Consider the following 20,626-nt stretch of genomic DNA (forward strand, 5'->3'; position numbering starts at 1 on the left):
AAGTTATCCCTTGACTAGAATCTCACCTAATGGTAAGTGATGATGCAGTCTAAGATGGAGGCGGGTTAACTTGTTAGGAGGAGGATGAAAAACTACACACCTTTTCGGTTTCTACACGACATCGTACGGGAACGCTAAATTGCTTGGCGGTACGTCTTTGCCGGTAGGGTGGTAACTAGCCACGACCGAAGCCTCCCATCAGCCAGACCTTGACCAATTAAAACATCTCAATCGGCCCAAGTCGGTCGGTCGAACCAAGGACCTCCGTTTTGTAAATTCATCGCGCATACCACTGCGCCACGGAGGTCATCAAAATCTATAGATATCCTTTAATAAATTTAAGTCAGATATAATAAAGATAGTTTTGTAATATTAAATCATCCGCATACAAATAAGGTGTACGAGTAGAGTGTTCAAAACAATAAACAATATCATTCACGAATACATTAAATAAGATTGGAACAAGATGGGAACCCTGTGGAATGCCTGATCTTATTGTATGCGATAGGTATGTGAAACCCTTAATGGACTCAAAGAAAAAAGCTATAACTAATATCTTAAGAAGCTTTCACTTGGCTGAATTAAGAGAATATAATACAGAAGGAAGTAATTTTTCAGGCAGCACGTTTTATAAGGAGATTTCATATTCTGGATCCATAACCACCAGTTGCTTAGACGGTCAAGTTCACACTCGCAGTGTTAGATTTCTTTACTAATTATAATAGGAGTATCTCTGCGTGATCGAATCAGAAATGAGGAGATCCGCAGAAGAACTAAAGTCACCGACATAGCTCAACGAGTTGCGAAGCTGAAGTGGCAATGGGTGGGTCACATAGTTCGAAGAGCCGATGGACGTTGGGGTCCCAATGTGCTGGAATGGCGTCCCCGCACAAGTAAACGCAGCGTTGGTCGACCCCCCACCAGGTGAACTTACGACGACGATGATGCAGGTGGCTCAGTATCGTGATGTTTGGAAGTCCCTACAAAAGGCCTATGTCCTGCAGTGGACGTCCATCGGCTGATATAATGATGATGATGATGACTGACACTACAATCGGAACAACAAGTGTTTATCTAAAAGTTACACATCTAGATTGAACTTATATTAAAATTAATATGATGAGGTCCCACCATATTTTGGTAAAGGAAAGTGACAAGTTTAACATTTTATGGTGCAGTTGAGAGAGTTAGCTTTGACGTGAGGCGTTCGGCGAAAACGTTACCACTCAACTCTGCACTCGTACGTTCGTCGTATCCTTTGACAGTAAGCGGAGCTAAAATCTAGATAATGCGGTTACTACTGTATACCATTGAGCTTCTTGCTTATGACAAGTGCCTTTTTACATTAAACAATGTATTATACAATTTTAAATCATACTATGACGAGTTGGCTTTAATCACACCTACGGCCTTATTATGTATCTCAGTGTACCATTCAAACAATGAGTCACTACATAATTTTTCGTCGTATTTTTGTTTTTGTTATCATATAACATAGTTAGTTCACTGAAATAACATTGACTGCGCCATTTCACATAAAGTGGCTGTGATTTTTTGTTTTTGCGGTCGTCTGACATGATTATTTCAACAAAATTACGTAAATACCACTTTTTCGTTGAAATAAAGTTACTACTTGCTACTACCACTACTATACTAATGCCATTGTACGTAAAATGACGATAATTATGTCATTTCGTTGAAAAAACGTTAATGTTAAATGGTTGCAAATCCGAAAATACGATGAAAAACGATGTAGTGACTGATTGTTTGAATGGTACACCGAGTTACATAATAACCCTGCTGATGGTAAGCGATGCAGCAGATGGTGAAACTAGCTTGTCTACAAATTGCCTATTTACTCTTGACTCGAAGATACCCATGTTTTAGGTGGTAGGGGAAATGGAAGCTGGAAGGGCAATTTCATTACTTCCCAGTGCAGATCAAGAACTAAGGATATTCATTTGTTTTGTTTTATTAGAGACTCTAAGGCGATTAAATTACACTACTTATCATTCTCTACGTGACTTCCCATTTAATATTTTTTTTTCGATATGAGTTGACAGTCCATACACTTATACTAATTGTCTTTTGACGTAGCATCAGATCAACTAGATAGAAAGTGGATATTAACAGTGTAACACCTTGCAGAGCATGGAACTCGTTCTTTGAAGTGCTGCCCCGGGTCCATTAATATGAGGCGTACGTATTATGTCTCATAAGTCTGTAATAACGTCACGGCAACCATGGGCAAACGCAACGCTGATTGGTAGAACTAGGCCTCTAGGCATAGCTTTCCCTCAGTCAAAAAAAATAATAATAAATAAACAATAATTTTTATTTCCAATCATAAAATACATAGTAGTTACAATTATAATGACAGGATATTAAATATCAGAATAAGATAAAATTAACCAATTTGATATTTCAAATTACTTGGACGCGTGTCAAAAGCTACCAGATAAATACCAAAAACAATATAATTTAATAAATTGTTTTCCCGATCAAGCTATGAAATGTTTTAACAAAGAATATTTATCGTGATAAGCCCAGCAACACGGGCAAATATGTTTCTTCAATACTGAAGCGGTTTATTTATTGGACGTTGTTAATAACCAATTAATTGCTAATAAGCAGATCACTATTATTTCTATGCAATGAAGTGTGAAGTGTGAATAACGAGCAAAAATTTGATGATGTCGAGGCGCTAAGATTTATACGCCTACACGCCCTATTTCGTGTTGCTGACAGTTTTTTTGACAATTTCGTGTTTGTTTAGTTTTAGAAAACATTTATTCAATTTTACATATTTTTAAGCTTATTTTCTTTGATTTAAATCCTTTATCACATCTCTAACACAGAAAATAAAAAATAATATGCGTACTAATATAGCCATTCCTAATTCTTCCTAATTTTTTTTTATTCTTGATGATGCAATCTAAGATGAAAACGGGCTTACTTTTTAGGAGGAGGATGAAAATCCACACCGCTTTCGTTTTCTATACGAAATCGTACCGGGACGCTAAATCGCTTGACGGTACGTCTTTGCCGGTAGGGTAGTAACTAGCCACGGCCGAAGCCTCATGCCAGTCTAACCTGGATCAGTTAAGAAAACCTCAATCAGCCAAGCCGGGGATCGAAACCGAAGACCTCCGTCTTGTAAATCCACCGCGCCTGCCACTGCTCCACGGAGGTAGTTGATTTTAGTTGTTAAGTGTACCTAATATAGGTAATATCTATTTTATTTTATTTTTCCTTTATTAATATTATAACCAACGTAAACTCGACAAAACTGTTAACGGATCTAGATAAGACTTGGCTTCCAGACAGTTTATAACCAGGGTTGTGGCAAGGTTCAGCCAGTGTGGTTAGATAAATACTTTTAACAAATTATTCAAACACCGCAGAACACCGCTCAACTTATAATCACGATAAGCTTTCTACGAACAGCCCTGAATTTGTCTCAAACCTCCATAAACGTTATCATTTAAGTATCATGGCACATTCTGGTACGTTACTCTGTAGTTAATTTTAGTGCAATTAATAGAGCATACTATTTCCTCGACCTCCTCACAAACAGCTCCGATTTTGATGATTTTTTTTTGTTAGGTTTATTTTTTGTTCTTTTAATTAAAAAAAATATTAATTAATCCACATCCTGACTGTTTGTCCGGGCTAACCCAGACAGTCAAGATGACTAAAATTTAAAAACTTTATTAGCGGTGTTAATAAATCTTACTTGAAAAAAACCCAGTTACTTTGAAAACACAGACATACACTTCAATTTATTTATATGTATTGATTCATCATCACCAAATCACATGGGTGGGTCACATAATTCGAAGATCCGACGGCCGTTGGGGTCCCAGACCCCGTATTAGAAAAGGACATCAAGCGAGTCGCAGGGATTAGCTGGACGCAGGTGGCTAAGGATCGTGATGTTTGAAAGTCTACAAAAGGTCTATGTCTGCACCACAAAGTAACCAGAGTGAGTCTTTACAAGCAACGTACTGAAGCCGTTGAAATCCATTTAAACAAAAAACGTCACGCGTCTCCTTGACAACCGCTTATACAAACTTTTTCATAATTTGTAACACCAACAACAATTACATAAATGTATCTAAAAATAAACAATAATCACGAATAAAAAAATACTCTTCTTATTTCTTTAGTTTTTGTGAACAGCTTTTAAAATATTTAAAACATAGGACACCATTTTTCTTGATTAATATTGAAAATTACTGATGCGACGCTTTGTGTCGTACTGAGTCGAATTTAGTATTAGGAGCGGCTACTATACCGTCGTGTTCCGTACTCTCCATCTGTATATTATTGATTAATCTGTGGTCTGCACAAAACAACTTTTACTAGATTTCCACGCAGTCTCTTGCGTATTTCATCACGCATTTTTTAATTAATTCTGCTTAAAAAGATCCTGAACTCCATGACTGAGGTATTCGATTATTACTACCCCTTGGCTATCGCAAAAAAGCGAGCTTATGATCTAGTCAGCGGATGGAATTGCCTCTTTCAGGACTGTTATTTTCTTTCAGGATCGTAATTGTGGAGCCAGATTTCGTCTACAGATTACTAATACTTTTTAACCATTTGTTCTGTAACTGTTGTGTAGGGCATCCCAAGCGTGGGTTAAGTTCTACCTAGCTTAAACTCAGCACACTGATGTGTAACTATAGAATATGGAAGAGCATTAACTTCTAATGTTTCCGCAAGTCTTGATTTTTCTGCTCCAAAGAGGAATTTTTCATGCACAGGTATTTAATTACCGCGCGAACAACTTCAATTTTCTATATTTTCGCGAACACGTTTCGTAGACCATGTGACCACAGCCATGTCAATGTATCTTATTTAAAACACAAAAGATTTTTAATACTGATATGGTTACTATAAGATGTTGATAAGTTAGCTATTTGCGAAATAACGTGTGGCAGAAGGTCCCATAAGTAGTTTCTTAATAAATTAATCGACTTGGTATAACATGGATCTCACAACTTTTTACGGTAGAAGAATTAAGTAAATTTTTACAAGTTTTGTTTTTGATGGCATATATCATATTCACTACAATTAAATTATGAAATCAATGAACACACCTCGTATTTACATCTCCCACTACAATTCCACTCTTAAAATGAAGCTTAGAGATGAAATTTACAAGGCAAAGTTGCATCAACGTCTTCAAATGAAGCAATCTTAGCATATAATAATAATAATAATAAAATAATAAATATACTTAAACAATACACATCACTATCTAGCCCCAAAGTAAGCATACAGAGTAGCTTGTGTTATGGGTACTAAGATAGTTGATATTACAATATTCATATACATTTATATACTACATATAAATACTTATATAATGTATAAATACACACAGACACTGGAAAACACCCATGCTCATCACACAAATATTTTCCAGTTGTGGGAATCGAACTCACGACCGTGGATGCAGAAAGCAGGGTCACTACCCACTGCGCCACGCGGCCGTCATATGTGAAGGAAATTATGCCTAATAATCTTCATTCAAGTTTGAGAGACAGTCGCAAATATTTTTGTATCCCACGAATCTATTCGTACCATTTTAAATACTCACTTGAGACTGATACTGAAATATCTAAATATTCTAAACTTGTGAAATTTTAACGATAAAGACATGGTCGACAAAATTCGTAAACTGTGTAGTCGTTGATCATACAACATGGGTCATGTCAACAAACTAAAAATGGCGCCTTCTCGGCGAACCAAATCCAGAACAAAAACCAGCCAAGTATGTGACAGGCCACGCGCAGTGTAGTGTTTCATAGATTGCACTTTAATCTCAGTAATGCACAAAAATACCGACACCGATGCCCCACACCATGGGATAGACGATATAACATTCATCCTAACTTTGCATGTAGAGAAGGAATCCGAACTTTTCTTTTTACCAGTTTATAGAAGTCCTATCCCATCCCATATCCCATATTTGTGCATTATAAGGGTTTAAAGTTTAATCTACGGAATCCTGCGCATACTGCGTTAGTCACGTTTTTTAAAAGCTCTCAATATACTTGTTAATCTTGAACTTGAAATATTCTATTTCATAACAATACTCGTATAAAATTAAATTTAATTTTACACTGCGTAAACAACTCTCTTAATCGTCTTAGCGAGCAGCATAACATTTTAGATTCACAATATATTATGTATAACAAAATAACAGAATGTTTGTATGTTTGCTTGACCATATGGGTTCATAGATTATTCACGATCCTATTTATTACTAGAAACCTGCCCAAGAGTCCAACAACCTGTTAATAATTGTAGAAACGCACTTTTGCGTGCGTGCACGACTCTACCCCTCCAATACCACAAACTTTAATTCTTTATAATATAAGTATAGTATTATTAGTATATGAATTTTAACTTGGCCCAAAATTATTTTTTCATTACCGACTTGTGATCCTGAATATCGTGATACAACGCTTCGTAGGCTAGCCAATGGACTAATAAGTCAGTTAAAATATATGTATAACTAAGATACATTTTTATCACAAAAGAAGCATAGTCACGGGTATCTCTTAGTTAAAAATAAGAAGTGTTTTTCCGTATTTAATAGTAATCCTCTTACTTTCATCGATTGATGTTTGAAGAAATTGAAGAGATTCGTCCCACATTATAAGCGGAGCGTCATTAGCAATCTGGACACCATGCAGAGAAGACGTGACGTGAAGAAATTTTCTTGCTATGCAATGAAACAATATTCTGATAAAAAATATATGTCTATGCCTCTAAATTCGAGTAAATATTGGGATATTGTCAGAAATTATCGACGTACACACTATTACGCATTCCATGTTACGCGTAACACAGGTAAAAGTTTCAATATATATATATTTTTTAATTTTTACCAAACTGAAATGATTTTTGTCAACAGAAATAAAAGTGCGAATACATTCTCGACTTATTAATATTGTTCTGTACATAAATCATATACTTTTTTTAAAATTTTTAAATTCAACTATTTTTTTACCAAATAGAAATTATTTTTGTCAACAGAAATAAAAGTACTAATAAATTATTGATATACATTTTTTACGACCACTATAACTTTTTTCAAACTTGATAGAAGGATCTTCAACAATTACAAGTAATTGCTCGAAAAGCTATTAATAAGAATTATAAAGTTTATCCGTTTGTTTCAGAAACTGCAATAGATGTAGCCATTGAAGAGTTGCCGTCATCTGAGCTGCCGACGTCGGTGCCAGTACCAAGTGAGTACCCTTAACACAGGTTATCAGTGAATACAAGTGAGGGACAATAAATAAGCCGGGCGATGCTTATTTTTCGCGAACATTTGTAATAATAATTTATATTTATTTGCGGATATAAGAGTTCTGTTTATTTGTTTATTTTAGTAATAGCTCTGTTTAAAAAAAAATTAAGTTTGTTTATTTTTTATTTGACTTCGAGTTCACCAGCAAATATTAATATAATATTAAATCATTTTGAAAATATTGGGTTTTGCAAAGTACCAGTAAGCTGCTATTGGTACTGGTAATGGTGGTCAATTTTGTTTTTTTATTCTTTCAAGTTAGCCGTTGACTACAATCTCACCTGATGGTAAGTCATGATGCAGTGTAAGATGGAAGCGGGGTAACTTATTAGGAATAGGATGAAAATCGGTTTCTACACGACATTGTACCGGAACGCTAGATTGCGTGGCGGTACGTCTTTGCTGGTAGGGTGGTAACTATCCACCAGCCAGACCTGAAATGAAATGAAAATTTATTGTTTTATCACGTTTACATAGCTGATTGGGCTGAGACCTTGTATTAAGTACTAGACCTGTATCAGAAGGCCCCGCTCTTCTTTATTTAACTACAGTATTATCATAATTATAGACCAATAACAATAATTTTAACTTAAATCAAATAATACATAATTTTCTTACAATTCTAACATGCAAAATAAGTGACGCAGTTTGAAGAACGCACCTTGTAAATCTCCCGCGCATACCACAGTGCCACGGAGACCGTCAGAAATCATTGGCTGCCTTGTTAGTCCAGTGGTAAGCCTATGTGATTTCGGTTCACGAGATCTTGGGTTCAAATTCTGGCTCGGTCTATAATGAGATTGTTTTTTCTTAGAATTTTTCTGTTAAAATTCTCGCCTGGAGTTGGGAAGTTGGTGGTCTTCAAAGCATGGGTTACAGCCTCGAATAACACGTTAAGCCATCGATCTCTGTAACTATCGTTAACATCTTATATTGGCAGTTACATAAACATTATCATCCTACGCCCGACAAACTGCGTTGGAGTAGCGTAGTGGGTCTAAGCTCCTTATCTTATAAGGAGGGAGAACGGTCTTGCTTTGTAGTGCCGTGTTTTTAAAATAGGCTGATAATGATGCAACGTGTACTACACTGTTTAACCAAAGTGAAGCCTCAGCTCAAAGTTACAACTCGTGACAATTAACTTGACACCTGGCTCGAGTGACGTTTGTTGATGGCACTGAGTGTAAAACAGTTTCGATTCATTAGTGTTCGACTGAACTGTCGCTTTAGTTATTAGCCAATAGTATAAGTACTAATTATTATTGGTATACTTTAATAAACTGCTGTGATCGCTGCCATTTTTTGATATTTTCCAGAGTGATCAAATTTTCAAACAGAGTCCTTTTACATTTTACAACCATGACTTAGTCTATACTAATATTATAAAGAGGTAAAGTTTGTAAGTTTGTCACATTTTTTTAAATGGGTTAATCTTCGGAACTACTGGTCCGATTTTAAAAATTCTTTCACCAGTAGAATGCTACATTATCGGGGAGTGCTATAGGCTATCGGGGAGTGCTATATTTTATATTGGTATCATATATGTATATTAACCGAGGTATCACAGTTTTTGTCATACAGGTCGGATTAATGCATCACATCGGACTAAGGCAACGCATGCGCTGCCTTAACTATTGTGTAAAATTGAAATTAATGTATGGAGACTTTATGTATCTTTAAAAGTTCTACAAAAAAGTCCGCGACACCATATATCTATCTTCTATATATTAGCAGATATAGTACCTTTTGTGTTTAAAAAATTAATAATTTTATATACTTAGGTTTACGTCATTATTTATACAACTAAACTTTAATTCTTATTAAAATAAATTATTTAATAATCACAAGAATATTATGGAGATAAGATTTGCCATTTACAGTATGTTAATTACTTAAATAGTTTCGGAGATAATACAAAATTTCTAAAAGACGCAGAAATTCCGCTATATGACGCCCGGCGCTTTCATTTACGTAGTTCCCGTTCCCGTGTGAATATGGGGATCAAACATAGCCTATGACACTCGCAAGTAACGTAGCTTTCTATTGGTAAAGCAATTTTCCAAATCGGCCCAGTAGATCCAGAGATTACCTCCTACAACCACACGAACTTTACCTCTTTATATTATTAGCATAGAAGTCTCTATTTCTCTTGGTCATACCACCACTCTCGAAGGACTGGACCGATTTTGCTAAGAGTAGGAGTAAGATAGAGAAGTTACAGGGTAGGGTAGGGTACGGGTAGGGAAGCGTAGGTGTAGTGTAGGGGTAGGGTAGGTTTAGGGCCGGGTTTAGGGTAGTGGTAGGGTAGGGGTAGAGGTAGGGTAGTGGTAGGGTAGAGGTATGGGTAGGAAAGGGACGTGGGTAGGGGTAGGATAGGCGTGAGATAGGGGTACGGGTGGGATAGGGGTAGGAAAGGGATAGGGTACGGGGAGGGTAGGGGTAGGATGGGGGTAGGGTGTAGGTAAGGTAGGGGTAGGGTAGGGGTAGGGTGGGGGTAGGGGTAGGGTAGGGTAGGGTAGGGGTAGGGTAGATGTAGGGGTTGGGTAGGGTAGGGTTGGGATAGTGGTAGGGTAGGGGTAGGGTAGGGTAGGGGTAGGGTAGGGGTAGGGTAGGGGTATTAGTAAAGTTGACATCGAAATTTACGCGGACGAAGTCGCGGGCGTCCGCTAGTTTCTATATATATAAATTGAGACTGAAGCCGAAATTTAAATTCGGTTTTGGTTTCGACCAAGCAATGGTGAAAAGAGCCGTGATAGCCCAGTGGATATTACCTCTGCCTCCGATTCCGGAAGGGTGTGGGTTCGAATCCGGTCCGGGGCATGAACCTCCAACTTTTCAGTTGTGTGCATTTTAAGAAATTAAATATCACGTGTCTCAATCGGTGAAGGAAAACATCGTGAGGAAACCTGCATACCAGAGAATTATCTTAATTCTCTGCGTGTGTGAAGTCTGCCAATCCGCATTGGGCCAGCGTGGTGGACTATTGGCCTAACCCCTCTCATTCTGAGAGGAGACTCGAGCTCAACAGTGAGCCGAATATGGGTTGATGACGACGAATGGTGATAAATGATAACGCTACTTAGCTCCTTCACGAGGGGTAGCGGGAGAAGAATTGAGATTCGAGACAGGTGTTAAGTTAATTCGCACGAGAGCGATGTTTGAAACAATTATGAAGAAAGATATATTGTTTTTGTATGATGATTGTAAATGGATACCTCTATAGTCCAGTGGTTAGACTGTGCAGATCACGAGGTTGGAATCTTTAATCATAAGCTTATTTATAACTTGCAATACAACGCGAACCCTTCTACCTGTACATTATATGTACGTATAAAATGTTTTGCGTACTCTAGTCATTTGAAATTCTTGGATCGTTCAGATAGTTCCCCAGTCTTTACATAGCTCTAACGTATCTGCTTTTCATGTATTTATTTATTTAAGTTACATTTCCATAATAATATTTAACACATGTCATAGATAAAATGTCATAATTATTACAAATAGAACCCTGTGTTACCCGGTGTTGTAACTACAAAGTACAAGTAAATTAACTTAATCGTAAACGTATCTGCTTTGACGTAGAATATCTTTTTCCAAATAAGGGACGATAAGCTAAACATACTTACAAAGATTTTAAACCTTTTAATATTTAATATTGAAAATTAAAAACTCTCGTTTATCTAGACACTTGATTAGATTAACTAATAGGTTTTATCCTGGGATAGGCTGTGAACTATTTTAACTGGGATTTTTCTTCGAAGATCCAACTGATAAACCGCAGTTGCAATGTAAGTGACTTTAAACCCCTGAACTCGTTAAACGTTAAGCCTCTCAGGGGTTTTCTGCTTTGATGAAATTAAATTATAGATAACGATAATAAAAATTTAATTGTGATAGTTGAGTCACTTTATCACTAAACCCACAAATCATCGAAACAGCGTGGTAGGTATTAAGCTTCAAATTCCTTTTCCTTTTTATTTATTAGGTTTATTTACAATAACTTACATAAAATAAAGAGAAAGGTCTGGTCCAACAGTTTGTCTTAAATTTAATGTCGTTTCGATTTCGATCATGGTTTGTCGGTGTTGAGTGAACGAATATTACAATAATCACACTAATATTATAATGGCGAAAGTTTGTGTGTATGTTTATGGTTTGTTCCTCCTTTGTGCTGTTACTAAAGCGATTTGACTGAAATATTGAATGGAAATGGATTTTACTCTGGATTAATACATAGGCTCCGGAATGAAAATTCCGGAAAAATCCATGGTTCCCGCGGGATTCGTGCAAAACTGAATTATACACAGGTAAATTCGCGGGACGAACTCCCGATTAAAAATAAATACAAGGAGTAGGTATAGAGATAAAATGTAAATATATTTAAAGGTAAAAACCGCATGCAACTGTCTAAAATTTAAAATGTATTTACAATATTAATCTTTTGGATCATATACATAATGATAATAATTTATATATTACCTATATACATTTAAAAATTGAAGAAAAAGAACTAAATTAAGTTAAAATAAAATAATACACATTGTTTTCTCAAGCTTATTGTTATTTACAAGATACTTAAATAAAATCAAACTTCATTAAAATTGTTGTCTCTGTCAGTTTGTCCGGGCTTATCTCTGGAACATCTCTACCGATTTGTACAGAAATTTTGTTGATAGAAAAGATTATTAGGCAACATAAGAATATATGATACTTTTACCATGGAAAAATCCATGGTTATCGTGGGGTTTGTGAAAACTGAGTTTCATCAAAAGACGAAGTTGCGGGCTTCCGATAATCTAATTAATCCAATATATGAATTAAATACCATTGCTTTTGAAAAAGAGAACGATGCTGTTCAAATGCTGAAAAATGAAGTATGAAATAAAATGCTATTACAAGACCAATAATAGATTGTTCGTTCTCGGAAGGCGTATTTAATACTTTAAGAAACTACCTTTTAAACGAAGACCTATAAGACTTATTGAACTGAATAAATAAGAATTTATTTACTCACTTCACTGTAAAAGGGCAATATTGCTCTCTGGAAAACTAATAATAGTGTATAATAACGATAAAGCCCGTGTACCTTCATTGAATTCAATATTTCCCCTTTATTGCAAGATCTTTGCCCATAGGGAGTAGTGGGCTAATTCACTAGCTTTGACGTATGCTAGTTGACATAATATACGAAATAGCGGTTCTATGTAACGAATGTCATCTAGTGACTACTGGTGGATATCATACAGTAGGTAGATGACTTTTCTCATTTAATTTGAGGTTTATTTTAAAAGGTTGATAATAAAGACCAAAATAGTGAATAGGCCAGCTGGGTGACATAGCCTGATGATGCTTATGATAACTTTCCGATATATATTTACTTACAAATTTATCGTTATTTGTATGACTACGGTTTGCCGACGATGACGTGGTCATTATGGCAGAGACTCTGGACGACCTTAGTACCATGCTCAACGACCTCAGCAGAGTTTCTCAACGGGTGGGCCTTAAAATGAACATGAATAAGACGAAGATCATGTCTAATGCTCATGTACCGCTTCACCCAGTTATTGTTGAGGACTCTGCGTTTGAAATTGTAGACGAATATATATACCTAGGACACGCAGTTCAGTTAGGTAGGTCCTATTTCGAGAAAGAGGTGAATCGCCGAATCCAGCACGGCTGGGCAGCGTTTGGGAAACTCCGCGACATCTTTTCGTCCGAAAATTCGCATCTAGCTTCTCCCTGCAACCCGCTTGATACACTCGGTCCACCTAGTAGCGGGTCGACCAACATTGCGCTATCCGGTGCGGAATCGCCACACCAGCACCCCAACGTCCATCGGCTTTTCGAACTATGTGGCCTGCTCATTGCCACTTCCGCTTCGCGACTCGCTAAACTATGTTTGTAACTCCTGTTTCGATCACGCAGATAAACTCCAAGCATCTCGAAACCACTTATAGGAACCGAACTGCATAACTAAAATTTTATTAACTAAAACAAAATATATATGTGTGCATACAAAGTAATTCAAATAATACCGACTATCCATGTAACACACGCTCTAAGGGACACAATATGTTAAGATCTATTTAAAAAAGAAATATTATTTATTTAATCCGAAAATATTCATTTTAGAAGACAACATGTTCCTTGAACATTTCGAATATGTTTTATGTATTCATTGACGCGACGATTCATTAAATATTCAAATGAATAGTAGACCTTTAGTAACAAGCTGCGATAGCTAGACATATCTATTTCCTTGCCTTTCAGGCTCAATAATTTCCAAGCCTTAAACTTGTTACGAAATTATTATGAATATTTAAAAATATATGTTTTAGTCCAACCTGGATAGATAGAAACTATTAAGATATATTCTTATAAAACGGTCTTTTCTTTGTTATAAACATAATACTGGAATTTTTCCAGAGAAGCTTCTAAATAATTACTTGCTTGTAAGCCTTCTTACTTGCTTGTAAGCCTACTTAAAGTAAACGTATTTTGAATTTATTTGAAGTATCTTTCCGGATGGGATTTTAAATCATAAAAGGGATCGCGATTCCGGACTTACAAGGTTTAACATTATTATTTTATTTTATTTAGCTCGATACACCCCTTTTGCATAAAAATTGAGTCCGTTGTAGTTATATGTAAACATACACTCAACGTTTGTGGCAAACAAGCATTAAATAGTTGGTTAAGTGGTTAGTCTATGTAGCTTTGATTCGAGTCTCGATTCTAGGTATGAAATGCTAAACTTTGTTGTTCGTTTTCCGTTATATTCAATTCTATTTCATCTTTTTGTTTTGTTTTAAACTTAATTATGATTCCTCCTTTGATTTGGTTATGGTTCATACTGTGGTAACAAGTATTTCTGTGTTTAATTTTTTCTACTCCTATTTTGTACTCTAAATATCACTCGTGCTACAGTGACTTATATAAATATTATGGCTTACCATACATAAAGTTGGTGTGGAGTTTTTAACCTTTGTTGATCGCTTTATTTAAGTATATTTGGGATATTTATGAAAATATATATATGAATTGAATATTCTCCTAAATCTGCCTTATGCAATATCCATATTCCGATACAATGAACTAGAAATTCATATAAAATCTTCGGGAAAATATTATATCTCGGTGTAAGTGATATATGATCACAATATCTTGTACTCATATTTTGAGTAGAAAATATTTTTAATAAAAGTTAATACAGGTACAGCGAGCAATATGGCTAGAGCCACTTTAATTTTGTCAGTTCGATATAATATTAATATCTTTTACATCTCAGTTCGAACAGATCGACAAACCAATATTTTACTTAACTGTTTTTTTTTACATTTCCAATAAAAAAAAACAATGAATATTGTTACAATTCTCGTTGTATCTTAGTCAACTTTAATATTTAATTAAAAACACTAAAAATCTAATTTTTATATTATTAGTCTTCGAAACAGTGCATGTTGACAGTGATGACCTACGGATCCGTGACTTGGTCAATAACTGTGGGTCTTATTAGAAGGCTCAAAGTCACTCAGCAGGCGATGAAGCTATGCTTGGAGTTTTTCTACGTGATCGAATCAGAAATTAGGAGATCCGCAGTCGGATCAAAGCCAATGACGAAGCTCAGCAAGCCGCGAGCTGAAGTGGCAATGGGCAGGCCACATAAATCGAAGAACCGATGAACGTTGGGATCTCAAGTTGCGAGAATAGAAATGGCGACCTTGCACCGAAAAGCACAGTGTTGGTCGACCCCCACTAAGTTGACCGAGGACGTCTAGCGGGTAGCACGGAGTTGCTGGATGCTGGTGGCTTAAGACCATTATGCTTGGAAGCGTATGCAAAAAATCAGTGTCCAGCAGTAGATGTCCATCAGCTGATAACGATAATGATGAGGCTTTTGTTTATTACCATGATAATCTAGTCACGGAAAAAGATGTCGCGGAGTTAATTACTGCATAAATATAATACGCTTACATAAAAATACTAACCGCGTGAGGAGAAGTAATGATAGATGGGTTCGTTTGATATTTGTACGATATGCGTCTCAGTTGTAAAGACCAAAGAGCGTTTGGCCGGCGTAGCTTCGTAGCGTCGTAGGCTGTTGTCGCTCACCGGTATACTGAAAAAGACGTAGCAGAGATTTTACTGTGTTACGTAATAGCTGTTGCCTTCGCTTTTCAGGAGAGGTCATATGCTGCATCTAATGCTTGAGGTTATAATGATTAAGTCTAATGAGCACTTATCAGGTGTTCATTAATAATTACAATGACCGACTGAACTTGCTCTTTTTACACGGGGTTTTAATACTTGTACAACCAAGTTCCCAACTCCGGGCTGATAATTTAATTGAATATTTCTTAGAAGAAACGCAGTCCTTATAAAGTCTTCATAAGAAAAGGATGCCTTAACACAGAATAGTTATAGTAATTAATTCTGTTTTCTACAAAATTGTTACGTAAAGTGAAAATTTAATACGATCTTCTGTGTCTTGAGCGTTCAGTTTATTACTGAATTCAAATTATGAATGTTTTATTTAAAATGTGAAATATAAAAAAATCTTTGTTTTCAAAGGTGAAGAGAGTGATTCAGCGGATGCTGACGAGCGATTATCTCGTGAAAACTCACCGCTGAGGCAAAGGAGGGCGGGCATACTGAAGGGAGGCAGACTTTGGAAATCGTTGGACAACGACAAGGATGTGAGTGAACAGGTAAATGGGACAAAGCTGTGCGATTGTTCTTTTTCTACTTTTCCTGTTTGGCATTGTTTGTTTTTGCCAAGTTTTGACGTGCCGTTGTTTTTTTAGGTTAGAATTTTTTCGGTAAATAAATCGGCACTGAGGGACTGAACTAGGTTGTTTCCAGCATACTCATGAACCAGTGAAAACACACACTGTGAATGGCTTAAATTAGCTTAAATGAATTTATCATAACATATCATAGGAGTGTAAATATATACAATCTGCTACATGCGAGTAATTTGTATGTGAAACTGATAAAGCAAAGCAGAAATACTTTTCTTAAGTCTATCTGTGAGTTTTCTAAGTTTTGGTATTTCGTTTTCATGTCTCTCTTTGTATAACTCTAAATTATAATTACAATACATTTCTAATGTGCTGAATTTCTATAGCTCCCACAAATAAAGGTATTAGTACTGTCACATTACTACAAAAAAGCCATACATACCGTCTTCCAGAAATAGAATGCAATGTAACAACATACAACTACTAAACTATACATTACGCGATTACCATTCTGAAGTGAAAATTTGAAAGTCTTCGGCCATTCTATTTGACAGTTTTGAAGATAGTTAGTGACTCGGTTTTATTTATACACGGTTCTGGGGAGTATTTCTTATAACTTCTAGGTGTAACGAGTCCACTTATAAGAGACGAACTGCATAAAATAAAAACTTTTTATGTTATAGTAATAGATGTTAAAGTACAAATCAAAATATTAACCAGTTATATTATAAGTAAACGAAATAGTAGTTTTGATTCCGAGAATACAAGTACTATGGTAGAGCCGCTTTCATATATGGGTAATCATGTACGTTCTTGGGAGTGTTGGGTAGATTTTTCCCTTCAATGCTCATCAGTGAATTCATTGAAGTAAATTCTAATTCAAGACATCCAATAAAAATGAACGATACGCACAAACCTCGATATTCAATATCATATTACAGAAAATTACTGACGCAAAACTTAGTAATTTTTCTCGATAGTATTATAGAAATTTATTTATTTATAAAATATATAATACAGAACAGCTTGCCTAGTAAGAACTAGTTTATAAAATAACTTATTACTGTTACAGTGCAGTTTGTGTTAAAAAAAATTAAGCCGCCTTCAGACATATTCAACTCAATATTATATAAAAAATACTTGGCTAATTTTGATGTGATTTGCACTGAGATGAAGCAGCATTTCTAAGACGGAGTATCCTTATATAGTTAAAAAAAATTGTTACCTGACAAGTTTTGAGATTTACATAATTTACCAACTTCATATATTAAATTTAATATACATTATATTATATAACATACATGTTAAGAAATTGATATAGAGTAACTTAAAGGATGTCCTGCAATGAATGAATAATACGCAAATGGTAGATACATCATCTAAATATTTAAAACGAATTCGAAAAGTTTTGGTTAAATCCCTAGGGTGACCAAGTTATATTTTCTTCTCGGATTTTTAAAGTTTTTCTATCTTGAATCAGCATTTTTAACGCTGAAGCTGCTGTAATTAATATTGTAATTCTAAGGATCTAATTTTTACAACATAAATTATTATCAATGTATCACGATACAATTTTTATAAAAAATGTATTTTAGTTTTGAAGAACAAGAGTTGTTGTTTGAGAATTGAGTGCAATAGTTGATTTTTTATATATGATTTAACAAAACTGGTACCTACTTTAAAAAATATGTGTAACAGAAGTGTACCAATATTAAAAAAGAAACTGTACACTTGTCGAGGTTTGTTAATTGATATAAAACTTGAATGTACTCTTTGTAGTTACAAAGATGCTGTTAAAAATTTATGGGAGACAAAGAAGTTTCTGTTTAAAAAATAATTACAGTATCCTAGAATTTTTCTTTAAAATTATTTACCGTTTTTATCGTTTTTATTGACTTGTTATAAAAAAAAAAACAAAAAAAAAAATTAAAAATCGGAACAAAAAATATACCTTTGTCATCCTACGGAATTTTTCAAAAACATTCAAATATGTTTAGATAATCAGCTGGTGTGTCTACCATTTGCGTTTTATCCATTAATTACGGGACACCCTGTATACAAAAACAGAATGAGTATCACATACTATTCGAAAACCCTCTTTTCTGAAATCGGTTAAGAGTTTGAAGTCAATGCAAATTTTCCAATAGAATGACAACCGACACGCAACGACGGCGTCTAGCGACGACGACGCATCCGCCGCCCCAAGGTCGGTCAGATTTGTCGAAAAACCTAAGGAGTTTGAAGAGGAACCCATAGAAAAGGAAATAGGCCCGCCACCAACATCAAATTCTGAACAAAATTATCAAAGAGATTATGGCACTAACACTGGTCATAAGTAAGTATCTATAATTCATATTTTTTTCTATTTCTGCATATTTTAATTTCCCGGTCAATGACAATAAAAAATATATAGTTATATAGTTCAATGAATTCTTCATATTTTGCTTTTGTTTATTTTACGATCGTACAACACATTGTATTATGTTCGTAATTTGCCATTCTAACACTTGTGCTTTTCTGTGTCCACAGAACATAGATAAACTTCGAGCTAGTTAATTATAACCGTGATCGTCCCAATGACACTCAGTTCTTGACGGTCGCATAAATAACTATTCGGCTCTTACCCATAATTACCATTTCATCTATACTAATTTTATAAAGCTGAAGCGTTTGTTTGTTTGGTTTAATATATTATTTATCTTATAATTTTTTTTTTTTTTAATGCAAATAGGCTCGCGTTTGACCATGATCTAACCTGATGGTAAGTGTAGATACAGTCTAAGATGGGACACGCTTGCCTAGAAGGTGCCTATTCACTCTTGTTTTGAAGATACCCAAGTTATAATATTCAGGAAACACAGACTTGGGAAGGGTATTCCAAACCTTAGCCGTATGAGAAAAGAAGACGCAAAGCGTTTTGTACGGGTCCTAGGGACATCTACAACATAGGGATGAAAACCCAACTTCAACCCATCAAATCTTAGGAACTCCTGGTCCGTTTTGAATAATACTTTCTGTGTTTTATAGCCCATTAATCGAGGAAGGTTGTGAGCTATACATTATCCCTGTATCCTTACGGGAATGGGAACAACGCGGGTGAAACTTCCCTGCGTCAGCTTGTCCTAAATAAGACTTCAGACCGTATCCTATACATGGAATAGCTACAGTCCCTCTAATGAATATGCAAAATATTTTTAATGCAACTATGTCAAGCTGGCGCCGGCTAGCTAAGGTGTGCGGTTACATTTATGCCAAATTAATACAAATGACGCTCAGATCCAGTGTTCAAATGTACAAAATATTCTGCAGTCCCTCCATGTAGATATGAATATAAAATTAATGAAATTCATGCTATATTTTCATGTAGCATTTTAATGTCTTCATCCCTTAACACAAAATGACAATAAAAAGAACATTTATGACCGCTTGTGTTGAAATGACAAACAAGGCTTCTGTTACTTTATTAACTCCCGACTCAAATGGGGGGATGTTATAAATATGACGTTGGTATGTCTGTGTGTGTAGCGTAGCTCTCAAACGGAATCGATTTCGATGCAGTTGAGCTATCTATGTTCGGTCCAGCATTTTTTTTATTGAAATAAAAAAAATCGGTTGTCTGTAAAGACGGTTTACTGACGATAGTTGAACGTGACAACGTCATAAAATACTGATAGAATGGTTGCATTTTTCAAAAGAAAATTTTAATTAACGTATTTAAAACTATAAATAAATAAAATACTGTTCGTTTTTCTAAAATACTGTTTAATAATCTTCATAGACCAGAATATACTTTATTCATTGTAAAAAAAGTTGGCAACCCCATAGCGAGGGAACGACGCATGACGTCATCTTTTTTCGAGGCTCTATCGAATTATAAGACGTTATCACGTCAATAAACAACTAATATTTTTAAGATCTGCTCACATATTGCACAATTTAAACTAACTAGTTAACTGCACATTCGGGAGATTATCAATAATTTAATATTTTTTTTTAAATTTTAGGTGAATGAGAGAGTTAATTTGTTTTATCTGTTGAATAGGTTGGAATCACCTCTGATTCTGGCTATAACTTCGAGTGCCCCGAACCCGAGCCCAAACCAGAACCCGAAGACGAATTCGGCTGTTCAACAATTATTCAATAGTAGCAGACCACCCCCTCCGGCTATTGAACCGCAGTTGGTCACTTCGGAAACTCTCAGGTATAATAATAATAATATATACCGTGCCGGTATTCATTAATATTTACCGCAATATTAATTGCATAACCCTTCAAAACAAAGAAAGAATTTTCAAAATCGGTCCATAAATGACGGAATTATCGCTGGACATACATAAAAAAAACATACATACAGCCGAACGTAGAACCTCCTCCTTTTTGGAAGCCGGTTAAAAATCTTGATAATTCTATATAAATCTTGATACTTTAATAATGAAATTATTACTATAAAAAAGTTTGTTACAACGTTTTACGACATTTTTAATTCTTCTTTAATTTGTCCACAACGGGGACAAGCTTAGATCGTTTACCATACAATATGAGTTTTACGATATTT

The 20,626-nt window shown here is 35.3% G+C and overlaps 1 protein-coding gene across 1 annotated transcript in view; it reads left to right on the top strand.

Moving 5' to 3' along the window:
• LOC112049869 (uncharacterized) overlaps positions 1 to 20,626 on the top strand; it is a 158,832-nt gene that overhangs the window by 113,111 nt on the left and 25,095 nt on the right. The window contains exons 4-7 of the mRNA XM_052890739.1: positions 7,197 to 7,265; positions 15,902 to 16,038; positions 18,219 to 18,406; positions 20,114 to 20,272. Coding sequence (XP_052746699.1) covers positions 7,197 to 7,265; positions 15,902 to 16,038; positions 18,219 to 18,406; positions 20,114 to 20,272 — 553 coding nt within the window. The remainder of the gene's footprint in view (positions 1 to 7,196; positions 7,266 to 15,901; positions 16,039 to 18,218; positions 18,407 to 20,113; positions 20,273 to 20,626) is intronic.

The sequence above is a fragment of the Bicyclus anynana genome, chromosome Z (genome assembly GCF_947172395.1).
Source record: "Bicyclus anynana chromosome Z, ilBicAnyn1.1, whole genome shotgun sequence".
NCBI classification, from domain to species: Eukaryota; Metazoa; Arthropoda; class Insecta; order Lepidoptera; family Nymphalidae; genus Bicyclus; species Bicyclus anynana.